The sequence below is a fragment of the Coregonus clupeaformis genome, chromosome 7, assembly GCF_020615455.1.
Source record: "Coregonus clupeaformis isolate EN_2021a chromosome 7, ASM2061545v1, whole genome shotgun sequence".
In the NCBI taxonomy this organism is placed as follows: domain Eukaryota; kingdom Metazoa; phylum Chordata; class Actinopteri; order Salmoniformes; family Salmonidae; genus Coregonus; species Coregonus clupeaformis.
Genome location: NC_059198.1, coordinates 11,672,762 through 11,698,091, shown reverse-complemented (window position 1 = coordinate 11,698,091; position 25,330 = coordinate 11,672,762). Strand labels below are relative to the sequence as shown.

General features: G+C 42.7%; 2 protein-coding genes across 7 annotated transcripts in view; both read right to left on the bottom strand.

Annotated features, from left to right (window-relative positions):
- Window positions 1–5,564, bottom strand: part of c7h8orf34 (chromosome 7 C8orf34 homolog) — a 176,548-nt gene extending 170,984 nt beyond the window's left edge. For all 5 annotated transcript variants that reach the window (XM_045221165.1, XM_045221168.1, XM_045221167.1 and 2 more), the window contains exon 1: window positions 5,243–5,564. In XM_045221165.1, coding sequence (XP_045077100.1) covers window positions 5,243–5,311 — 69 coding nt within the window. In that variant the 5' untranslated portion in view covers window positions 5,312–5,564. The remainder of the gene's footprint in view (window positions 1–5,242) is intronic.
- An 8,598-nt stretch (window positions 5,565–14,162) lies between these two features.
- The window catches only part of prex2 (phosphatidylinositol-3,4,5-trisphosphate-dependent Rac exchange factor 2), a 232,533-nt gene continuing 221,365 nt past the window's right edge, over window positions 14,163–25,330 (bottom strand). For both annotated transcript variants that reach the window (XM_041880313.2, XM_045221164.1), the window contains exons 40-41: window positions 18,666–18,733; window positions 14,163–16,109 (exon numbers count right to left, since the gene is read on the bottom strand). In XM_041880313.2, coding sequence (XP_041736247.1) covers window positions 16,064–16,109; window positions 18,666–18,733 — 114 coding nt within the window. In that variant the 3' untranslated portion in view covers window positions 14,163–16,063. The remainder of the gene's footprint in view (window positions 16,110–18,665; window positions 18,734–25,330) is intronic.

Here is a 25,330-nt window from a genome sequence, read left to right as displayed (position 1 = left end):
AGCGCTATAGTCGCTACGCTAGCAGGGAGCAGTGTTGTGAGTGTACAGCTCTATAGTCGCTGCGCTAGCAGTCAGAATTGATGTGAGTGTACAGCACTATAGTGGCTACATTAGTAGTCAGAAGTGATGTGAGTGTACAGCACTATAGTCGCTACTCTAGCAGTCAGAATTGATGTGAGTGTACAGCACTATAGTTGCTGCGCTAGCAGTCAGAATTGATGTGAGTGTTCGGCGCTCAAGTCGCTACCCTAGCAGGGAGCAGTGATTTGAGTGTACAGCGCTATAGTCGCTACGCTAGCAGTCAAAATTGATGTGAGTGTTCAGCGCTATATCCGCTACGCTAGCAGGGAGCAGTAATGTGAGTGTACAGCTCTATAGTCGCTACGCTAGCAGTCAGAATTGATGTGAGTGTACAGCACTATAGTCGCTACGCTACCAGTCAAAATTGATGTGAGTGTACAGCACTATAGTCGCTACTCTAGCAGGGAGCAGTGATGTGAGTGTACAGCGTTATAGTCACTACTGAAGCAGTCAGAATTCATTTAAGTGTACAGCAATGGAGGCTGCTGAGGGGAGGACGACTCATAATAATGGCCAGAATGGAGAAAATGGAATGGCATCAAAAACATGGAAACCATGTGCCTGATGTATTTGATACCATTACATTGATCCGCTCCAGCCATTACCACTAGCCCGTTCTCCCCTCACCAACCTCCTGTGGTGTATAGCACTATTGTCGCTACACTAGCAGTCAGAATTGATGTGAGTGTACAGCACTATAGTCGCTACGCTACCAGTCAAAATTGATGTGAGTGTACAGCACTATAGTCGCTACTCTAGCAGGGAGCAGTGATGTGAGTGTACAGCGTTATAGTCGCTACTGAAGCAGTCAGAATTCATTTGAGTGTACAGCAATGGAGGCTGCTGAGGGGAGGACGACTCATAATAATGGCCAGAATGGAGAAAATGGAATGGCATCAAAAACATGGAAACCATGTGCCTGATGTATTTGATACCATTACATTGATCCGCTCCAGCCATTACCACTAGCCCGTTCTCCCCTCACCAACCTCCTGTGGTGTATAGCACTATTGTCGCTACACTAGCAGTCAGAAGTGTTGTGAGTGTACAGCGCTATAGTCGCTTCCCTAGCAGAGAGCAGTGATGTGAGTGTACAGCGCTATAGTCGCTACGCTAGCAGTCAAAAGTGATGTGAGTGTACAGCACTATAGTCGCTAAGCTACCAGTCAGAATTGATGTGTGTACAGCCTTATAGTCGCTAAGCCATCAGTCAGAATTGATGTCAGTATACAGCGCTATAGTCACTACGCTAGCAGGGAGAAGTGTTGTGAGTGTACAGTGCTATAGTCGCTACACTAGCAGTCAGAAGTGACATGAGTGTTCAGCGCTATAGTCGCTACGCTAGCAGTCAGAATTGATGTGAGTGTACAGCACTATAGTCGCTACGCTACCAGTCAGAATTGATGTGTGTCACGCCCTGGCTCTGGGACTCTGTTATGTTGAGCCAGGGTGTGTAGTTTCTATGTGTTTGTGTTCTAGGTTCATTATCTAGCTGATGTGTTTTCTATGTTGGCCGGTGTGGTTCTCAATCAGAGGCAACGTGAATCAGCTGTTGATTGTTGGCTCTGATTGGGAACCATACTTAGGCAGCCTGTTTTGCCACAGTGTTTGTGGGATCTTGTTCCGTGTATGGTTTGTGTCTGTTACCAAGGACGTCACGTATCGTTTTGTTCGTGTGGTACTCTATAAAATAAAAGTATGTTCTCATTCCACGCTGCGCATTGGTCCACTATGTTCGACGATCGTGACAGAAGATCCCACCAACACTGTGGCAAAACAGGCTGCCTAAGTATGGTTCCCAATCAGAGACAACAATCAACAGCTGATTCACGTTGCCTCTGATTGGGAACCATACTTAGGCAGCCTGTTTTGCCACAGTGTTTGTCGCCAGCCCGGCCCGGCCTGTTCCTGCTCCCCGCACCAAGCCTGTGGTGCGCTTCGTCAGCCCGGTTCGGCCCGTCCCTGCTCCCCGCACCAAGCCTGTGGTGCGCGTCGTCAGTCCGGCACAGCCCGTGCCTGGGTCACCGGTGCCGGGTCAGGTACCGGTCAGCTGCTCCACATCGGAGCCTAAGCAATCCGCTCCACCGATGTCCAGTCCAGCTCCAGCCAGCGGGGCCAGACCGGACCAGGGGCGCTACGGGGGGATTGTTGGAGGGTGGTGGTCAAGCCCGGAGCCGGAACCGCCTCCGAGGAGGAATGCCCACCCAGCCCTCCCCTGTTCGGTTTATGTTTGGCGCGGTCGCAGTCCGCGCCTTTGGGGGGTACTGTCACGCCCTGGCTCTGGGACTCTGTTATGTTGAGCCAGGGTGTGTAGTTTCTATGTGTTTGTGTTCTAGGTTCATTATCTAGCTGATGTGTTTTCTATGTTGGCCGGTGTGGTTCTCAATCAGAGGCAACGTGAATCAGCTGTTGATTGTTGTCTCTGATTGGGAACCATACTTAGGCAGCCTGTTTTCCACAGTGTTTTGTGGGATCTTGTTCCGCCTGTCATTAGGTGCCGTTGATTTTGCTCCATAGTTTTGAGTACAGACGCACGTGTTGCGTAATCTGTTTGTATTTTGGTGTTTTGCGCACTGTTGCGTAATCGCTCGCCTCCGGGTAGTAGAGGCCCGTTAGTTTGTATTTTGTCGTAAGTAAAGTCTGTTGGACGAAGCTTCTGTGTCCTGCGCCTGACTCCTACACCACATCAGCACCTGACAATGTGAGTGTAGCTACAGCTCTATAGTCGCTACGATAGCAGTCAGAATTGATGTGAGTGTTCAGCGCTATAGTCGCTATGCTAGCAATAATGATTGATGTGAGTGTACACCGCTATAGTCGCTACGCTAGCAGTCAGAATTGATGTGAGTGTACAGCTCTATCGTCACTACGCTAGCAGGGAGCAGTGATGTGAGTGTACAGCACTATAGTCACTACAATAGCAGGGAGCAGCTGTCCATTGTGCTGGGTTGGCTGGCCCGGGCCACTCTTTGCTATTAGCCAGCCCTGATTAACATGCAGCATATGTGTGTTATGGAGTGTGTGTGTGTGTGTTGCTACATCAGTGGAAAGGAGGACCTGATCAGCAGTTTGTGACACACCTGCATTAGTACATATACACACACACACACACACACACACACACATACTGTGTACGTACAACCACCACACACAGATATACATACTTGCAAACACGCTCAAGCATGCAGTCTCTCTCTCTTATTCTCTCTTTCTATGTCTCTCTCTCTCTATATATCTGTATCACTTTCTCTCTCTCTCTCTCTCAACCTCCCACAAAAACATGTCCCGATGCAACACACACACTCAGTTTTGTTACTGCAGATGGTGTATGTGTGTGTGTAGAGGAGCCTCGGGAGAAACAGTCTGTGTTTGTGTGGCCTCGGTGTCTCCCCAGCATCTGTGAGTTAATCTATCCATCTGACCCTCTAATTAGATATGACTCTACCATCTACACAACTAGCAGTACTTACTCTTCTAGCTGGGATATCATACCAACACAGTCTAGAGAAACAGCCAATATGTCCCAAATGGCACCATATCCCCTACATAGTGCACTACATAGGGTTCCATTTGGGATGCACACGGCATGACTGACTCTTCTAGCGGGGATATCATACCAACATTATGGGGTGTGGTAGGCACAGCTGTCATTACAGTAACTCAGACTGATACATTTAAAGGAGAATTCAACCAGAATAAAACCAGTTATTATGCTGCTACCCACTGGGCACAGACGTCATTTCAATGTCTAGTTTTGATTTAATTTTGGTTCAGTTGTCAACTAACATGAATTCAACTTGAAAAAACAACAACATTTCACCATGTCATTGGATTTAGGTAAAAAGTTGGGTGAAAAAAAGTTGATGATTTTTTGCAAATGTGATGACGTCGATTCAACGTCATCACATATAATGTTTTGGTTGAAATGACGTGAAGCAACGTTGATTCAACCAGTATTTGTCTAGTGAATAGTCTATATGCACTACTGTAAGATTTGATCTGTAGCTGTGGTAGTCAATACTGTCATTAACTCAGACTGATACACAACATTCAAACAAACACCAATGAAAACCAGAAGACAATAGATTCCCACAGACATGCAAAACTTCCTTCACACTTAAATCAATAGCCCTTCAGGCAGATGCCTTGCAGGAATTCTCTCTTTATTTTGAACCTCTGCATGTTTAAACTCAGATAGGCTATCGATAAACTGTCCTCATGGCAGTGCAGCCTATCTACTGTACTATAGCACCTACGTGAACTCCCTACACAAACAGAGGTAGCTAGCTACAACACTCTCCAGCCAAACAGCCATGTAGATGCAGGACGCTATCTGTATTAATATGATCGGACTGTAGAACCGGCAATGATCTCGTCAAACATTATTGTAGCAGGTAAAATGCAATGATCATTTTGTGATGAATGATTGCAATTATAATTTTGTGATGAAGGATGAGTGAGCTGATTTACCTATTAATGTATCCTTCCATTCTATTAGACTATGTCTCACATTTTATAATGCATGTGTCTATAAAAAAACATTATTGCTTCTCTTCAGTAAACATTTGTGCCGCTTAGAACCTCCAAGCGCAGTGCCAGTGTGTTACCTCAGTTTACCCCGACCGCCTTTACCTAGTGCTCCAGAGAATGATATTGCCCACTTTGTGCTGCCTGTAAACCCGTCGGGACCTTTTAGAAACATCTATCTTTCTAATCATAAGGGGATGGATGCATACGACCAGGACATGCATGCTTGGTAGCCAGGGAAAGTATGCGACAAGACAACCACTACTGGCTACTTTATAATGATATTTTCCAATAGCTGGATTTACAGAGAGTGGGTTCCGTTTTACAATCTTGCAGGCAGATCGAATCTGTGATGATGATCGCTATCGGGTGGAAGGGGTGTGCTGTCTGTGCGCGCTCTGTATTTCCAAATTCAATGCAGGGACAGGGTCTTATAATTTCCATACATGTATAGCCTAGTTTTTATATATAATGGTATGCACATTCATATAGGCTATTTGATCGATCTAAGTTTCTACATTGAAACCAAAGCCTTATGATGCTGATAAATTGTAGGCTTGCAGCAAAACATACGTGTCCCAGTCAATGCCATGAACAGGTGAAATATGCTAGTTGAGATGATTAATGCACTAACCTCAAACAGCGGTCCAATTTTATTTTTCTCCAGATAGGACTGAATTCTTGACTGCTGTTGAGACGCCATGAAGAAACTCTACGTCTTGCATTAAACGTTACTGTGTTGAAAATAAACGGTGGGGCAATCCCATTCATTCATTAAAATAGGTAGCATATACGAGAGTCGAATTCGAACACCTTTTAGAACTGTAGAACTGTAGCTAAGTGCAGACAGAGCGAGAAAACCGCACCGCAGATATAGGGGCGTCAAGAGCGGCGAGTTTGCTTCACCGCGCCGCGCATATTAGAAAGTAGCAGGTACTCTCGCGCTGCGCTTCGCTCTACTTGGTTTACTACACAGTAGCACTGGACCATGCTCAGCGCGACGCTTGAGTGGCTCCCTAGCGACCGCTTCCAGCTCCAAGCCAATGGCAAAGATAGTTACTTGACAGTGATTAGGGATCTTTCGCTCATTGGCTGAGAGTGATATCAGTGTGGATGAGAGGGCCCCTCCTCCAGATTGTTTACCCATGTCACTGTATTTAAAGGTCCTGAAAGAAGACAGATGTGAGAAACTGGACAGTGCGGCGTTTTGCGGAGCTGCACTGACTAGGCTAGGGTTAGGCTATACGCTATTGGCTTGTTGAAAGATTGGCGGGGGCATGATTCGCATAGTCTGTGTGTAAAATGCACAGGTGCGCACTCCTCCTGTCCTGTAGCCTACAAATGTTTTGCACACGAGCTTATGCATAAGTGGGAAACAGATGTCACTAGCCTAATTGCCTGCCAATGCCATGCATCTTTATGTGGGTGGACTGAGATCCTTAGAAGATTGTGGAAAGGCGCCAGGCTGGCACAGTGTGTTCTTTGTGGTGAGACTTTGTGTGTGAAATAAATATATGTCTGTGTCCCAAATGGTATACTATTTCTGATAAAGTGGACTACTTTTGACCAGAACTCTATGTGCTCTGGTCAAAATAGGTAGTGCACTACATAGGGAATAGGGTGCCATTTGGGACAGCATCTGCCTGGTTTACGTCTTTAGTTGGGCTGGCAATGAGAGAAACAGGTTATCTGTGGACTAGGGAGAATAATTAATCCTGTCTGCTGCAGCCTGCATTGACAGAGACAGAGAAACAGACAGACAGACAGTGTGTTTGTGAGGGAGCGAGAGAGACCGAGAAACAGACAGAGAGCGATACCCTTACAGAAAGTACACATGAATTTCAGATGTGAACACATGATCTTATGTGATTTAATGTGAAGTTAATGTGATAACGTGACAACATGTAAAGCAACATGTGAAAACATAAAACTACACGTGAGAACATTTTAGCACGTGAGAACACGATCTCATGTGAAATAAATGTGACAATATGGGGATGCAAAATGTCAAACCATGACACTACACATGTGACAACATTTCAACATGTGAAAACCCAGGTGTCAAGTGTAATTTAGAATATTTTACTTTGAAAGGCATAGTTGACATTAATTCAATTTACACAGTCATGGTCCCCTGCAGGTTTTGTCTAGTTCCCGGTTTGTTCCAGTGGAGTCCCCAAGGACATACTTAGAACATTGTGTCATGGTCCCCTGGAGGCTTTTGTCTAGTTGCAGTGAAAATATGGTATCTCTACAACTAGTTACTGTATTTTTACAGTCAAATTCAGGTGTTAATGGACAGTATGCTGATTATTTGGGATTATAACGGAAGTTCCTGCTGTGCCACCAGGTCTGTGGACATAATGGAGATTGGCAAGAGTACATTTCTGCACTTTGCCTAAAGTTGCAGTAAAAATAAAGTAAATGTTCAATAAGTGTAAAAAATATTTTGTACTGTGGTCATGCAGCATTAAATGGGATTTGAACTCATAACCTCTTGGTCGCTATTAACCTGAAATGTCCTGCTACAACACCAGATTCTGTGAGCGTGAAAGAGATAAGACCACCGACTTATTGGCAAGAATGCATTTCTGCAGCTGCCCAGAATCAGGTAAATAATTGTCACCTCCAATGTAAAACAAGCAGTGATCAAGGACACTTAACAGAGAGTATACATTAATTATTTGAACTTACAACCTCTTGGTCGGGAGTGCATTGATGTTTCTGCAGGGCCAACAGGTTCATACTTATTCACACTACATTCTAAAAAAAATAAGGGTACAGTTGGGTACAGTGTTGTTACCTGGGGTACAAAAAGGTCAAAGGTACACTTCACAGGTACACATATGAACTCACATGGTACAGTTCGGTACCTTGTAGGTGAAATGGGACATTTTTCTACCCAATATTTTGAATATAAGGTATGATCATCACTGCACTTTGATAGGTGTGGCAAAGTACTGGTGGGGCTCATTAGCATATGTTGGGGCATGGTCAGATATATGTGGATTTATGCCAACTGTCAGTGGAAGTGTTGTAGCAGTTGAAGTGTTTGATGGTTGCCATTATTTTAAATGTCGCAATAATGTACTGGCAAAATGTCAGTAACCTACGGGACATCTGCTGCCACCAGCAATCTTGCCAGTAACCTACTGAACCTTCTCTGATGCATACTGTAACAGCGGCAGCCTATCAGAAGATTGCAGGCGCGGCTTATTCTAGGCGTGGCTTTCAGCTAGCTCTTTTTGGTCTCCCATAAGAGGGAATGTCATCCCAGTTAATATGGTCTGTTCATAATCATTACATCTTACAGCCATGTTAAAGGCTGACATCTGATACCAAAAAAACATAAGATAAATCATTTATAGATAGTCACTATGTAATTGTAATACTCAGTTTCCTACCAGACCATCAGGTCAGTGAGTGCAATGGATTAGCTACAGTAACTCACTTGTAACTATACTGAACAAAAATATAAACGCAACATGCAATCATTTCTACGATTATTATTATTATTTTATTTTTTTACTGATTTTACTGAGTTACAGTTCATATAAGGAAATCAGTCAATTGAAATAAATTCATTAGGCCCTAATCTATGGACTTCACATCACTAGGATTACAGATCTGTATCTGTTGGTCACAGGTACCTTAATAAAAATGTAGGGGTGTGGATCAGAAAACCAGTCAGTATCTGGTGTGACCACCATTTGCCTCATGCAGCGCAACACATCTCCTTCGCATAGAGTTGATCAGGCTGTTGATTGTGGAATGTTGTCCCACACATCTTCAATGGCTGTGCGAAGTTGCTGGATATTGGCGGGAACTGGAACACGTGGTTTACAGGCTCCTAACCAACTGTGCTATTTTGTTAGTTTTTTTCGCATTGTTTGTAACTTATTTTTTTACTTATTGTGTACATAATGTTGCTGCTACCGTCTCTTATGACCGAAAATAACTTCTGGACATCAGAACAGCGATCACTCACCTTGCACTGGACGAAGATTCTTCTTTAATGAGTCCGACGCAAAGGATATACTGCTTTCTCGGGAACGGGCCCAAATCCCCGTCAAAAAAAAAAGGGTGCGGAGGTCGGGCTGCCTTCTGAGAATTCGTAGGCGAGTGAGTAAACTTCCACTACCATCCGTTCCATTGGCCAACGTGCAATCATTGAAAAACAAAATGGATGATCTACGATCAAGAATATCCTACCAACGGGACATTAAAAACTGTAATATCTTATGTTTCACTGAGTCGTGGCTGAACGACGACACGGATAATATAGAGCTGGTGGGATTTTCCATGCATCGCCAGGACAGAGAAGCTACATCTTGTAAGAACAAGGGGCGGGGGTGTGTGTCTATTTGTCAATAACAGCTGGTGCGCGATGTCTAATATTAAAGAAGTCTCGAGGTATTGCTCGCCTGAGGTAGAGTACCTTATGATAAGCTGTAAACCACACTATCTACCAAGAGAGTTCTCATCTATATTATTCGTTGCCGTCTATTTACCACCACAAACCGATGCTGGCACTAAGACCGCACTCAATGAGCTGTATAAGGCCATAAGAAAACAAGAAAATGCTCATCCAGAAGCGGCACTCCTAGTGGCCGGGAACTTTAATGCAGGCAAACTTAAATCTCTAGACCACCTTTACTCCACACACAGAGACGCATACAAAGCTCTCCCTTGCCCTCCATTTGGCAGATCTGACCATAATTCTATCCTCCTGATTCCTGCTTACAAGCAAAAACTAAAGCAGGAAGTACCAGTGACTCGCTCAATACGGAAGTGGTCAGATGACGCGGATGCTACGCTACGGGACTGTTTTGCTAGCACAGACTGGAATATGTTCCGGGATTCATCCAATGGCATTGAGGAGTATGCCACCTCAGTCATCTGCTTCATTAATAAGTGCATCGACGATGTCGTCCCCACAGTGACCGTACGTACATACCTCAACCAGAAGCCATGGATTACAGGCAACATCCACATCGAGCTAAAGGCTAGAGCTGCCTTTAGGAGCTTCAAGGAGCGGGACACTAATCTGGACGCTTATAATAAATCCCGCTACGCCCTCAAACAAACCATCCAACAGGCAAAGCGTCAATACAGGATTAAGATTAAATCCTACTACACCGGCTCTGACGCTCGTCGGATGTGGCAGGGCTTGATAACTATTACGGACTACAAAGGGAAACCCAGCCGCGAGCTGCCCAGTGACGCGAACCTACCAGACGAGCTAAATGCCTTTTATTCTTGCTTCGAGGCAAGCAACACTGAAGCATGCATGAGAGCACCAGCTGTTCCGGACGACTGTGTGATAACGCTCTCGGTAGCCGATGTGAGCAAGACCTTTAAACATGTCAACATTCACAAAGCCACGGGGCCAGACGGATTACCAGGACGTGTATTCAAAGCATGTACGGACCAACTGGCAAGTGTCTTCCCTGACATTTTCAACCTCTCCCTGACCGAGTCTGTAATAGCTACATGTTTCAAGCAGACCACTATAGTCCCTGTGCCCAAGGAAGCGAAGGTAAATGATTACCGCCCCGTAGCACTCACGTCGGTAGCCATGAAGTGCTTTGAAAGGCTGGTCATGGCTCACATCAACAGCATCATCCCGGATACCCTAGACCTACTCCAATTCTCATATCGCCCCAACAGATCCACAGATGACGCAATCTCAATTGCACTCCACACTGCCCTTTCCCATCTGGACAAAAGGAACACCTATGTGAGAATGCTGTTAATTGACTACAGCTCAGCATTCACACCATAGTGCCCACAAAGCTCATCACTAAGCTAAGGACCCTGGGACAAAACCTCCCTCTGCAACTGGATCCTGGACATCCTGACGGGCCGCCCCCAGGTGGTAAGGGTAGGCAACAACACGTCTGCCACGCTGATCCTCAACACTGGGGCACCTCAGGGGTGCGTGCTCAGTTCCCTCCTGTACTCCCTGTCCACCTACGACTGCGTGGCCAAACACGACTCCAACACCATCAGTACGTTTGCTGACGACACACAACAGTGGTAGGCCTGATCACCAACAACGATGTGACAGCCTATAGGGAGGAGGTCAGAGACCTGGCAATGTGGTGCCAGGACAACAACCTCTCCCTCAATGTGAGCAAGACAAAGGAGCTGATTGTGGACTACAGGAAAAGGCGGGCCGAACAGGCCCCCATTAACATCGACAGGGCTGTAGTGGAGCAGGTCGAGAGTTTCAAGTTCCTTGGTATCCACATCACCAACAAACGATCATGTTCCAAACATACCAAGACAGTCGTGAAGAGGGCACGACAACACCTTTTCCCCCTCAGGACAATTAAAAGATTTGGCATGGGACCCCAGATCCTCAAAAAGTTATACAGCTGCATCATCGAGAGCATCCTGACCGGTTGCATCACCACCTGGTAAGGCAACTGCTCGGCATCTGACCATAAGGCGCTACAGAGGGTAGTGCGTACGGCCCAGTACATCACTGGGGCCAAGCTTCCTGACATCCAGGACCTATATACTAGGCGGTGTCAGAGGAAAGGCCAAAAATGGTGAAAGACTCCAGTCACCCAAGTCATAGACTGTTCTCTCTGCAATCGCACGGCAAGCGGTACCGGAGCGCCAAGTCTAGGGCCCCCCCTCCTCCATTTGTTTTTACACTGCTGCTACCCGCTGTGTATTATCTATGCATAGTCACTTTAACCCTACCTACATGTACAAATTACCTCGACTAACCTGTACCTTTTATTTCAGCTCATGAAACACATTGCATTTATATTTTTGTTCAGTATAGTTGACAGTAACTTCTTGTGAACAAGCTGCCATGAAGCTACTGCAAAACATACAGTAACCTCTTAACAATGCAGCTCTTGATTGTCACAAGTTCTAAAAACAACTTTTTTTTTAAAGAGCAACTGCAGTTCTGACAATGTCATTTCCACTAACGGTTTGCACAAATACAAAATAGCTTTGACCATGCCCCCAAATATGCTAATGAGACCCCACAAGCACATTGCCTGTGCCTACATTTCAAAGTGTAGTAACGTTGTACCTAATGCTACATTTGTAACCAAGTGGGAAGTGGGAGTTTACCACATACGACTGGGGAAGAAAATCCACATTAACGGCCCTCCAACTGGTAATTACTAGTGGGAAATGAGTCTATCATTTGGAGGTGAAACTGCGTTAGAGCTGTCAAATCCGTAAGCGTCATTATACCTGAAGTGGAAATTGCCATTGGCTGCACGGAGCTACATTAAGAGAAATCCCATGCAGCCTTGTTTACTATTTGGAACACTGGAATGTAATCTACATCTCGATAAGGCCGATAGAAATCCTTATTATTTGCTTTAATGATTTTCAATTTGAGTGTCATTATTTCTATATAGCCTACACTTTCTCGTTCTGAACTTCTAACATGATTAGGACGGCTGTGGCTTTGTGACAATGACCACACGAACAGCTGCTCACCCATTTGACAGCTCTAACGCAGTTACACTTCCGCTACCAAAACACCAGCTATGCGGGTGTCGGCTATCACGTGTTTATGCTTGATCTGATTTAATCTAGACCTTAATGTCGTGTCCCTGAGCACTGCTACCTTTTAGTTGGTGTTGTCAGATAATCACACAATTATTGATTTGATTCCAGGCAACTTTTAGCAAAGTACAGAAATGTATTATTGCCAATAAATTAGTGGCCAATCTCTGTCAAGGCCACAGACCTGGTGGCGAAGCATGAAATTCCGGTTGCTGTCATCTAAGAGGTTGTGAGTTCAACTCCCAGGTGTGGTTATGTCCCAAGTGTGCTAACCAATGCTGAGGGCAATTCCATTTAAGTTCCAGTCAATTCAGAAAGTAAACAAAATTATAATTCTTAACTTTCCGGTATTGAAAATAATTGAATTAGAATTAGAATTTCTGTGTACTTCCTGAATATAGTTCATTGTTGTGTATTTACTGAGAAAATACAGTTCAGCTGTAGAAATACATTAAAATATGTTTCCCCTATATTCACCGCAACTCAGTAGCCGGTAACTTACTATAAAATGACAGGGATTTTTTATTATTATTATTATTATTACAGTTTGTGCCATAAGCGCATCTAAAGTATCCTATAAGTTTAAATGCAATTGCAAATGAGGCATGGCAAGTTCATTTGCAGGACAAGTGCAACATGTACCCAAGTGCATTGAGATTGACAGTAAATATATAGCAAAACACTAATACAGTATCTATTACTGTAGAAATGTACTGTATAAAGACTATAACATTTACCACAAAATAAACAGCAATGGCTAACAGTGTAGTTTCATGTCATCACATGTTGAACCAAATGATTTGAAACGTGAAATCTTTTGTTTTTGGAACCCTTCATGACATTTCACATGTGAAAAATACTTTTTGGAACACTACAACATGATCATGTTTTCAAATGTGCAATTGCATGTGTTATCGCTGTTTAGCTAAAATATGACCCCACCTGGGATTTGAATTCACAACCACTGGATTTGAGGTACACTGATCTTTCTGATGCGCCACAAAGTCTATAGCATTCCCCTAAACCTTCATTACCCATAATACATATTTGCACTGCTATTTTAGTTAGCCGTTATGGACTGTTCTTTCATCACTGATTTCATTTTCTTATTTCAGCAATTTTAGGGTTTTCTGTAAAGTTGTTTTTATGTTGGTGGGACATATTATTCTGTTTTAATGTTACTCCTGAATCACTATCATAAATATAATAGTTTTTCTTAAAATTTGTATTTTTGAACTTTTAAGTCCAAAGTGTAGGAACACACGTGAAATCAACTACTGACACAGACATGGTGGCGTAGCAGAAAGATCGGCATGCCGTGAATCAAGAGGTTGTGGGTTCAAATCTTAGGTAAGGATATGTTGAATAATAACTAATGTATAAATAAACATACACAATGTAGTTAAAGTGTGTTAAATATGTAAGTTAAAAGCACTGTGTATCTTTACATTTTAGTCATTTAGCAGACGCTCTTATCCAGAGCGACTTACAGTTAGTGAGTGCATACATTTTTCATACTGACATTTTTCATAATGCCATATTTTGTTTTGCAGGCCATCACCTGTGAAATTGAATGTGAAAATTTGAATCGACATGTGAAAGGTTGTGAAAATCCACGTGAAATATCCAAACTGTTCCAAAAACAGTATGTGGTTTTTCCGTGAGGGTAGACAGACAGGGATCTAGGCAGAGCACTTGCTAACCTACCCACCTGCAAAGATAGAACAGTGATGACAGTGCCGTATTGCAATACCTCTTTACAAGTCTTAAGACGTTCTTATACTGTAGGCTGCATTCTATCTTCTTCTAATCACTTATGTTCGATTTGACTTTTTTATTATTGATATTGATTATTATACTGCAATGTTGAGGGAGCTAGCCTTGCACGCAAGCATTTCACTCCACCTTTCATACATGCTGTAAACTGTGTACGTGACGAATAAAATTAGATTAGATTTTCACACCAATCTGCAAGTAGAAAAGAGTGTAAAATACAATCCTTCAGTATGTCTCCTTTAAATTGGTTTAATTGAAATTAATGATGACTACAGTATAACATTGTATATTTAAAAGTAATACAGAGAAAATTGGTTTAAAATGAGAGAAAAATTACATTGTGTATATGGCAACTATTGCGGGTCAGTCTCATAATATGAAAATAAATTACAGTAATTTTCAGTCAAACAAACAAACATGGCTATTGGTGTTCATCTTTTTTTACAGTTACATCTTTACATTTCTCTTCCTTTTAATGTGTTTTCTCTTCAACACATTATAAGCTGCTATATGGCAAACAGACACCTTCATTATACAATATTAGAAAAGGTACTTATTTCAAACAGTATGTGTTTACAGTAAGAATTGAGAGATATAGGGGGACAGCTGTCAAACTGAAGGCAGAGTCCCAAATGGCACCCTATTTCCTATACAGTGCACTACTTTTGACCAGGCCCCATAGGTCTCTAAATAGGGAATAGGGTGCCATTTGGAATGCATCTAAGCTCATCTATGCAGTTTGATATCCCGTGTTTGTATAGTCCAGTAATTAACTAACTCTATAATGTTGTTGCCAATAAAGTAATGATACTGTAAGTAATACCTAAATACAGAATAATACTTAGCTCCTGAGTACTGGCAATATACAATATTTAAGTATATTTTAAGTATATTTATATATATTTCATAGCTCTACTTACATAAGCTTGGAGTACTGTTTTAATACTGATGGTTCATGCAGGAACCTCTTCATATCAGGGGGGTGACTTCATATATGTATAGATGATCATGTTTATATCTGTAATATACCATCACTAAGGCACAGAGACTGCAGAATGGAAAACACATGAGCTACACTGCACCTTTTAGTGGTCACTTAATAATCTTGAGGTGCGTCTCAATCCACTTTACTTGTGATCTCCTCCACTCCACTCACTCGGGAAAGCTCCCTCGGGGAAACGTCACAGATACGTCACTGGAGGGCTCACTCCAAGTGAAGGGAGGAAGGAAAGGTGCTGATTTCGATTGGAATGCGGCCTTGGACTCCAGAGAAGGTATGAAACTTGAGAGTGTCTACAAGGCTACATGGTAGTGTTCAAGGATGACTTTGTTGTGTGTAATACCTGCATATCTACACGTAGAGAAATTACTGAGCAAATGGGGCACAGCAATATTACCCCACATTTCATATAATCTCAATCAATTTTCACACCATATCCAAACAAATATCAAACAATATCAGCCAGGTCATGGAATGGTCATTTCCCGAACTTTGTGATAAAAAAACTGCTAATTTTCATTCCATTATAGTTATTTGCAGAAATAAAGAAAATTGATGGATAGGCTACGTTCCATTTCAGTTGGCTGGTTTGACGTCAGCCTCAAGGCACAAATCTCAGGTTCTGTTGTTCCATTATAAACACTGTTAATGTTAAATGAGATGCAATGTAGCTGGACACAAGACAAATATATAAATCCATTTTAAATCAGCTATAAAGTACAGAGCAATAGCAGAGAGAAAAATATAGAGTATTAAAAATTCACTATTTACAAATTGTGAACCCACTGAGCCCACTGTTGAGCGACTGAGTGAGGGCATTTTGAAAAGGCAAACTGGCTGTAGATGAGAGAAAATGTTCTGTTTCCAGGTCTATGTCCCATATGGCACCATATGCCCTATATAGTGCACTACTTTGGACCAGAGGCCTATTGGAACCCACTGAACTCACGAGTGTGAGCATTTTGGGCCCTGGTCAAAAGTAGTGCACTAAATAGGGAATAGGGTGCCATTTGGGACACATCCCTAGGTTGATTCTTCAGTGGTAGAAAGAGAGAAGTCTTCTAAGGAATGGATCAGGAAGAAGGGTGAACAGAACTTCGCTGGACTGACCAGCTCCATACAGGAACCAGGGAATTAAGAATCACCATCTGGGGGTGGAGGCTGGCACAGCTTATACAGTCTGGTTGAGAAAACACACGTATATACAATTAGGAAAGGGGCTCACTGTTCGCTACAGTTAGAGATTAGGGTGTACACAAAGCATGGCATAGACAGACGCACGCACTCACGTACACACAACTGCCCCAACCCCCAGACACACACACAGCGTTCTTAGTTCTGCACTCATTCAGCCACAAGGCAATGCGAGTGCCGGCCTTCAATATGCACATGAACACAAATGTCCTGTTTCCTACTTTAAGTTCTCAAACCGTAGAATGCTAAGACAACACAACCAGCTGCCCTAGCCTCACCTCAATTCTCCATCAGTAATCACCCTTCTCACAGACCTGTGTGAGCCCTATGTGTATATAGGGAATAGAGTGCTATTTGGCATGCACCCTCAGAGACACACCCTCAGAGCTTCTAAGGAGCAGTCACTAACGCTGCACCTATTATGACATAAACCAAGTGAAAGCGCAGCATTTCCCCCCGCGGCCAGCACGGCTCAACACTAATCATAGCCCCACTTAATTGTATTTGTCAATCCCACTAAAAGGTTCAAAAGGGCTGCCTGTCACAAAAGGATATGTCAAAGCCAATTGGCTGTGACATCCCCTATTCTTATCTATCGTCGACTCTACAGGGGGGCCGGTGGGGGGGTGGGGGGGGAAGGCTGCCATTTTTTTTTGGTTTATTCTAAAACATGCACAGTCACGCACACACACACATGCACACACTCATAGAAACAACATACAACACACACACACAAAAATGCACATATCAACACACAAACATGCATAAAAGCATTCTAGCACTTGAACAGTAGCACTATACAGTAGCAGAGTACTCATACAGTATTCACACCCCTTGACTTTTTCCACATTTTGTTGTATTACAGCCTGAATTTAAAATGGATTCAATTAAGATTTTTTTGTCACTGGCCTACACACAAAGTGGAATTATGTTTTTTGATTTAAAAAACAATTAATTAGAAATGAAAAGCTGAAATGTCTTGAGTCAATAAGTATTCAACCCCTTTGTTATGGTAAGCCTAGATAAGTTCAGGAGTAGAAATGTGCTTAACAAGTCACATAATAAGTTGCATGGACTCGCTCTGTGTGCAATAATAATGTTTAACATGATTTTTGAATGACTACCTCATCTCTGTACCCCACACATACAGTTATCTGTAAGGTACCTCAGTCGAGCAGTGAATTTCAAACACAGACTCAACCACAAAGACCAGGGAGGTTTTCCAATGCTTTGCAAAGAAGGGCACCTATTGGTAGATGAGTAAAAAAACAAAAAAACAGACATTGAATATCCCTTTGAGCATGGTGAAGTTATTAATTACACTTTGGATGGTGTATGAATATACCCAAGTCACTACAAAGATACAGGTGTCCTTCCTAACTCAGTTGCCAGAGAGGAAGGAAACCACTCAGGGATTTCACCATGAGGCCAATGGTGATGTTAAAACAGTTACAGAGTTTAATGGCCATGATAGGAGAAAACTGAGGATTGATCAACATTGTAGTTACTCCACGATACTACCCTAATTGACAGAGTTAAAAGAAGGAAGCCTGTACATAATAAAAATATTCCAAAACATGCATATTGTTTACAACAAGGCACTAAAGTAATAATGCAAAGAATGTAGCAAAGCAATTAGCTTTTTGTCCTTAATACAAAGTGTTATGTTTGGGGCAAATCCAATACAGCACATTACTGAGTCCAACTCTCCATATTTTCAAGCATAGTGGTGGCTGCATCATGTTATGGGTTTGCTTGTAATCATTAAGGACTGGGAAGTTTTTCAGGATTAAAAAACAGAATAGAGCTAAGCACAGGCAAAATCCAAGAGGAAAACCTGGTTCAGTCTGCTTTCCACCCAACACTGGGAGATGAATTCACCTTTCAGCAGGACAATAACCTAAAACACAAGGCCAAATCTAAACTGGAGTTGCTTACCAAGAAGACAGTGAATGTTCCTGAGTGGCCAAGTTACACTTTTGACTTAAATCTACTTGAAAATCTATGGCATATCCTGAAAATGGTTGTCTAGCAATGATTCACAACCAATTTGACAGAATTTAAAGAACTTTGGAAAGAATAATGGTCAAATGTTGCACAATCCAGGTGTGGAAAGCTCTTAGAGAGTTACCCAGAAAGACTCACAGCTGTAATCGCTGCCAAAGGTGCTTCTACAAAGTAATGACTCAGGGGTGTGAATACTTGTGTAAATAAGATATTTCTGTTTTTCATTTTAAATACATTTGCAAAAATATTTCTAAAAACATGTTTTCACTTTGTCATTATGGGGTATTGTGTGAAGATGGGTCAGAAAACAAATCTATTTAGTCAATTTTGAATTCAAGCTGTAACAACAAGATGTGGAATAAGTCAAGGGGTATGAACACTTTCTAAAGGCACTGTATCATTAAGCTATTCTGTGGTGTTATGTCTAGTAGCATGTGGATGAGGTGAAGCTCTGTAAGTTTACCTTGGTACAGATTACTACTCTATGGTGTTGTGTATAGACAGGTGTGGATAAGGTAGGGGGGCTTCAGCATACCTAGGTACAGAGGACGGGGTGCGGTCTCTCACTCCCAGGTTCTTGGCTGAATTCTGAACTCTCGCCCCCTGAAAGACATAACAGAATCATCAATTCCAGCAAGCCATTGTGTAGACATTGATATATACTGTATGCTTGCAGGATAGCATGCCCTCTTTGCACAGAGGAAGGCCTAAACACTTTGGGTTTGCTTCTGCAATTGACCACAGTTTTATCATCCAATTATATTTGGGCAAGCAAGATAGCATGCTCCCTATTGAGTGTATAGAAGGGAACTTAAGTAAATAACTAAGTGCTGTCCTCTTACCGTACAGGGTTGAGGTCAATTCCATTTCAATTTCAGTCAATTCAGAAAGTAAACCAAATTCCAATTCCAGTTCCACATTTTCCTAATTGAAAAGCATTCAAGAGAATTGGAATTTCAGTGTACTTCCTGAATTTACTGGAATTTAATTAAGTTGACCCCAACCCCGTTACCCTAATCTCAATGTTCAGTCACGCCAACTCAATATCAAGTCAATGTTAATTCAACTCAATATTACCCCATAAAAGGACATTACACCAGATGACACTCCATAAAAGGACATTACACCAGATGACACTCCATAAAAGGACATTACATCAGATGACACTCCATAAAAGGACATTACACCAGATGACACTCCATAAAAGGACATTACACCAGATGACACTCCATAAAAGGACATTACACCAGATGACACTCCATAAAAGGACATTACACCAGATGACACTCCATAAAAGCAGCATAAAAGTTAAAACGGGGATATAAAGAGATATCACAACACTATGTACCAAGCAGGCCTCAAAGCAGAGATGGCCAGTAAATAAATGATATCCTGTTATAAATATTATATGATCTCCTGCTGTTTTCTCAGATCATCCTAACACACTTTTTTCAGCATCGCTGAACCTTTCTGCTCCACAAGACCTTGATCTACAATGCATAAAGACACTCGGAACATAATTCAATCGTTGCAGAAACCAATTGCTGCGTTCTGATTCTCAACCCTTATCCAGAAGTGTGCACTCATTCACTCCAGCATCGGAATGGTGAAAGCATGGCTGGAGGATATTTCCACCTGTCCATTCCTTTTAAATCCATGAGGGGCATTATATGAATGCACACGCCGGGAGAAGGGTAGAGAATCGAACTTAGCAAATAATTGAATTCCAACTTAACTTTAGTGACAGCCTTGGGCACCGGGTGTGGAACCACACATCTCTCATCCTACCCAGAAGGAAGGCTAAAAGTTATGATAAAAGAGTTCCAATAGGCCCATTCTGTATTTTAGACCGACATGGCCTTGTCAAAGACTGTTGGATCGACTTGTTTGCGGGCCATAAATCCAGACGAGCTGGGGCCATGGTCCAAAATGGTACCCTATTCCCTACACAGTGCACTACCTTTGACCAGAGACGTATGGGAATAGAGTGCCATTTGGGACAAAGACATGTCTCCATTGACTGAGGGACGAGGGATGCGGGGATAACTCAGAGATGAGAATCAATCAGAATCACGGCTGCCGCTGGTTTTTTAATGGGCAGTTTTCCTCCAGAGAGATCAGGAATTGTCTGCATTCCAAATGGCGCCTTATTCCCTATATAGTGCACTACTGTTGACCAGGGCCAATAGTACACTACATAGGGAATAGGGTGTCATGTGGAACGCAGAGATTGGCCTGGGGTGACTAGCCACTGTACAGGCCACCTGTGTGTAAATCCTGGACATTTCCTCTACATTAACAGCATCTATAAACAAGCTGGGCGGTTAAGGTGGTGTCATACAGTACAGCTCAGTCCTACCCTGTGTGAGATACTGCTGTGTACTGTACATTCAGATCTAAAGGAGGGAGGGGGAGGTAGAGGACGCAGGCTGTGGGGGAGGTAGAGGGAGCAGAGTGATGGAAAGGGAGAAGGAAGGATGGAGGAGAGATAGGATCATAGATTGGGTTGAGAGAACGTTGTGTGAGGGGATGGGAGAAGAAAGTACATTTGGTGGGTGGAGATGTAAAGGAAATTCAGCCATTCTGGAGGACAGTGGAAGTCGATTAAAATGCTTCTTTATTGTTAAAACCAACGAAGTTCGGTTTGTAGCCTTGGGTGTGTGGAGATGAAATAGAGCGATAGATGGGGGTTAGATGAGGTAGCTGGGGGATGAGCAGGTGCGATTGAAAGAGAAAGGGAGACCGAGGGAGAGAGAGGGGGGAGGGGGCAGAGAGACAGAGAAAGAGAGAGAAAGAGAGACAGAGAGAGAGAGAGAGGAGGGGGCAGAGAGAGAAAGAGAGAGCGAGAGTGAGAAAGAGATATAGTTGTATCAGCACACTGAGGGGTGTATGATCAGCACTAATGTTGTTACTGTAGTGTTCTGTTCTGAGTCTGCAGATACTAGACTACAGGGGGGAAATAAAGCAACTCAGCCACTCTGAGTTAAACCTTGTCGGAGACCAGAACACCTGCGTTCACACAGACGCACGCACACAGACACGAGTGTGATCACATGCACAGTTGCATAGGCAAACACGCACACAAACACACAGAACTACACTGAAACATCAGTCTCTCTTACTCCAGCAACATGACCAATGTCTAACAAGTCTCTCTGTGAGTCCATAACCCGTCTAACCCGTCTGTAAGTACACCTTAGTCAGTCAGTCAGACAGTATCCTGTCTGTCCTGTGTGTGTGTGTGTGTGTGTGGACAGCATCAGTAATTACAGCGATGTCTATCACAGGGATCCATCCACATATAGCCTCCAGGTAGAGATTCCCCCTTCTGTCAGGAAGGAAAGGAGCACTGAAACTGGCACTCTTCCATCTGCAACATCTTTAAGTGTTAGAGGACACAGAAGTTGATTAGTTGATTAAGGACACAATCTCAAACAGCAACAACTTGTGGAAGAGTTGTATTGGAGAGGAGAGGGGTTGAATAAGCCAATCGGAGGTTGATGTCAAGACTGTTTACGTGAAAATGGGATGTTGGTACGTCTATAGGGTTTAGTCTTTATTCAACTTTATTAGGTTGATTGAGGACACATTCACATAGAGAAAGAGAAAGAGTTCAGTTGGAGAGGAGAGGGGTTGGATGAGCAAATGGGAGACTGAGATTGGAGATGAGGCTAGCCTGTGTCTGGAGTCTCCATTAGCTTCACACTTGAAAATGGATTTCAAAAGAGTTACTTAAACATTATTAGGCAATAAAACACATCTGGGAGACTGAAGCATACTTCAGAGAAGAAGTTTGTCTTAGAAATGAAGACTGCTCTTCAACGTTATGACCCATTGCCCTTGATGAATAGCTGAATACTTATTTACATCCATGGGACAGTTTGTAAAGAGACTTCTTAAACAGTCTGACCTTGCCTTAACCTAACCTGGGAAAGTTTCAAACAGATATGCAATTCATATCCTCTCCAGACTGAGCGTTGACAACGGATTCAAGGTACATTATGATGGGTGAGTTCTATTGGAACCATATTCTATGATTCAGGAGACTTGGGTTATGTCCCAAATGGCACCCTATTCCCTATATAGTGCACTACTATTGATCAGAGATCTAGTCAAAAGTAGTGTACTGTATAGGGAATAGGGTGCCATTTGGGAAGGAACCTTAGTGAATGACTGAATATTCAGAGACATCATTCATATTCATCTTATTCATCATATTCATGACATGGTTATTATGGTGTCTGTCTGGTCTAGAAGGGAGAAAACCAAGGACTCTAGAACTTCGTCCCAAATGGTACCCTATTTCCTATGTAGTGCACTACTTTTGACCAGAGACCATAGAGCTCTGGTCAAAAGTAGTGCACTATGTAGGGAATAGGGTTCCATTTGGGATGCTGCCAGAACTCTTGGGCTGTTTCTCCAGACTGGTGTGTTCTGTTCCACTAACTGGATGCAGCAGTTAGCCTAGCGGTTAAAGCGTTGGGCCAGAAACCAAAAGGTCACTTGTTCAAATCTTATTTTTTACTTATCTATTTTTTACTTAACACTAATTTTTCTTAAAACTGCATTGTTGGTTAAGGGCTTGTAAGTAAGCATTTCACTGTAAGCTCTACACCTGTTGTATTCGGCGCATGTGACAAATACAATTAGATTTGATTTTATTTGAAATACCTGAGCTGACAAGGTGAAAAATCTGTCGATGTGCCCTTGAGCAAGGCACTTAATCCTAATTTGCTCCAGGAGTGCCATACTACTATGGCTGACCCTGTAAAACAACACATTTCACTGCACCTTTCCGGTGTATTTAAAAAATCGCACTCAGTTTGGCCTTAACTGTATCATACTGTAAAAGCGCTTTGTACCAACTGCTGATGAAAAACAGGCTTTATAAAATTATTTTATTTAATTCATAATGGAGTTAGACATTTAGTTTGTCCTGGGAATATTTTGTGGTTTTAAATGAGAAGAAATGTAATACAACTTTAATAAACTAGCCTCTGCGAATGACCTAGACACATACAGTGGCTTGCGAAAGTATTCACCCCCCTTGGCATTTTTCCTATTTTGTTGCCTTACAACCTGGAATTAAAATGGATTTTTTGGGGGGTTGTATCATTTGATTTACACAACATGCCTACCACTTTGAAGATGCTAAATCTTTTTTTATTGTGAAACAAACAAGAAATAAGACAAAATAACTATTCACACCCCAAAAGTCAATACTTTGTAGAGCCACCTTTTGCAGCAATTACAGCTGCAAGTCTCTTGGGGTATGTCTCTATAAGCTTGGCACATCTAGCCACTGGGATTTTTGCCCATTCTTCAAGGCAAAACTGCTCCAGCTCCTTCAAGTTGGATGGGTTCTGCCTGTGTACAGCAATCTTTAAGTCAACCACAGATTCTCAATTGGATTGAGGTCTGGGCTTTGACTAGGCCATTCCAAGACATTTACATGTTTCCCCTTAAACCACTCAAGTGTTGCTTTAGCAGAATGCTTAGGGTCATTGTCCTGCTGGAAGGTGAACCTCCGTCCCAGTCTCAAACCTCTGGAAGACTGAAACAAATCTCCCTCAAGAATTTCCCTGTATTTAGCGCCATCCGTGAGTTTTGGTGGGCGGCCCCCTCTTGGCAGGTTTGTTGTAGTGCCATATTCTTTCCATTTTTTAATAATGGATTTAATGGTGTTCCGTCGGATGTTTTATAACCCAACCCTGATCTGTACTTCTCCACAACTTTGTCCCTGACCTGTTTGGAGAGCTCCTTGGTCTTCATGGTGCCGCTTGCTTGGTGGTGCCGCTTGCTTAGTGGTGTTGCAGACTCTGGGGCCTTTCAGAACAGGTGTTTATATACTGAGATCATGTGACACTTAGATTGCACACAGGTGGACTTTATTTAACTAATTATGTGTCTTCTGAAGGTAATTGGTTGCACCAGATCTTATTTAGGGGCTTCATAGCAAAGGGGGTGAATACATATGCACGCACCACTTTCCCATTATCAAGTTATTTTTTTTTTCACTTCACCAATTTGGACTATTTTGTGTATGTCCATTACATGAAATCCAAATAAAAAGTCCATTTAAATTACAGGTTGTAATGCAACAAAATAGGAAAAATGCCAAGGGGGATGAATACTTTTGCAAGTACAGTCAAAGTTTTTAAAATTTTAAAAGTTGACAAAGTAAAAATGCACTGTCTGTGATTGCAATAAAGAACAAACTAACAAGATAAATCGTTATATCCATACAGCATTAATCTCCATTTTGAAAATACAATACACAGCATGGAAAATTGTCTCCTAGCACTGTGCCATTACCTGGCAAAACATAACTAATGACAAAAGGCTCTTTCACTGTGTCCTCTCTCTGTAAAGTATCCATTCAAACACGTAGACCTAGTCCCAAATGGTCCCCTATTCCTTATTATAGTGCACTACTTTTGACCAGGGCCCATAGGGTGCCATTTGGGATGCAGACATGCACACTAACACACTTCACCCTATTAAAATGAACATCATTAGATACTTGAAGCACTGTGTGCATTGAAACCCTCAAAGTATGTGTCCCAAATGGCACCCTATTCCCTACATAGTGAACTATGTAGGGAATAGGGTGTCATTTTGGACGAAGGCCTAGTCTTTTTGAATAAGTATCTACCATCTACTCCAGCTGAAGGTCAAACAGCTAACAGTATAGTGTTCCTGTTGGCCAAATGCCCACTTCTTCTCTGTGAGAACAAAGACGAGCCTGAGTATCCTCTCTCTACCCCAGGTTTCCATTATCAGACTAAGGCTGCTTCCCTAATGGCACCCTACGCACCCTATATATATAGTGTACTACTTTTGACCAGAGCCCTATGGGTGTGTGTGTGGGCCCTGGTCAGAAGTAGTACAGTTTATAGGGAATAGGGTGCCATTTGGAACGCAATCTATGCATTACCCTGTGGCTGACTGGCTGGCTGACTGACTGACTGGCTGGCTGACTGGCCACTCACAGTCTTACTAATGAGGCGAGGAGATACAGGCTAAGACAGAACAGGGCCTGTCTGGCCAAGGCTCTGAAGGACACTACAACTTTACCTGGGAAAAGAAACAAGGAGTGTGTGGAGGGAAAGCGAGAGAGAGAAAGTGTGTATCAAGGACGGAGGGATAGTAATGGTTTCACCGTTTCCCTGAGCCCTCAGGTAGACGGTTGGACTTAAC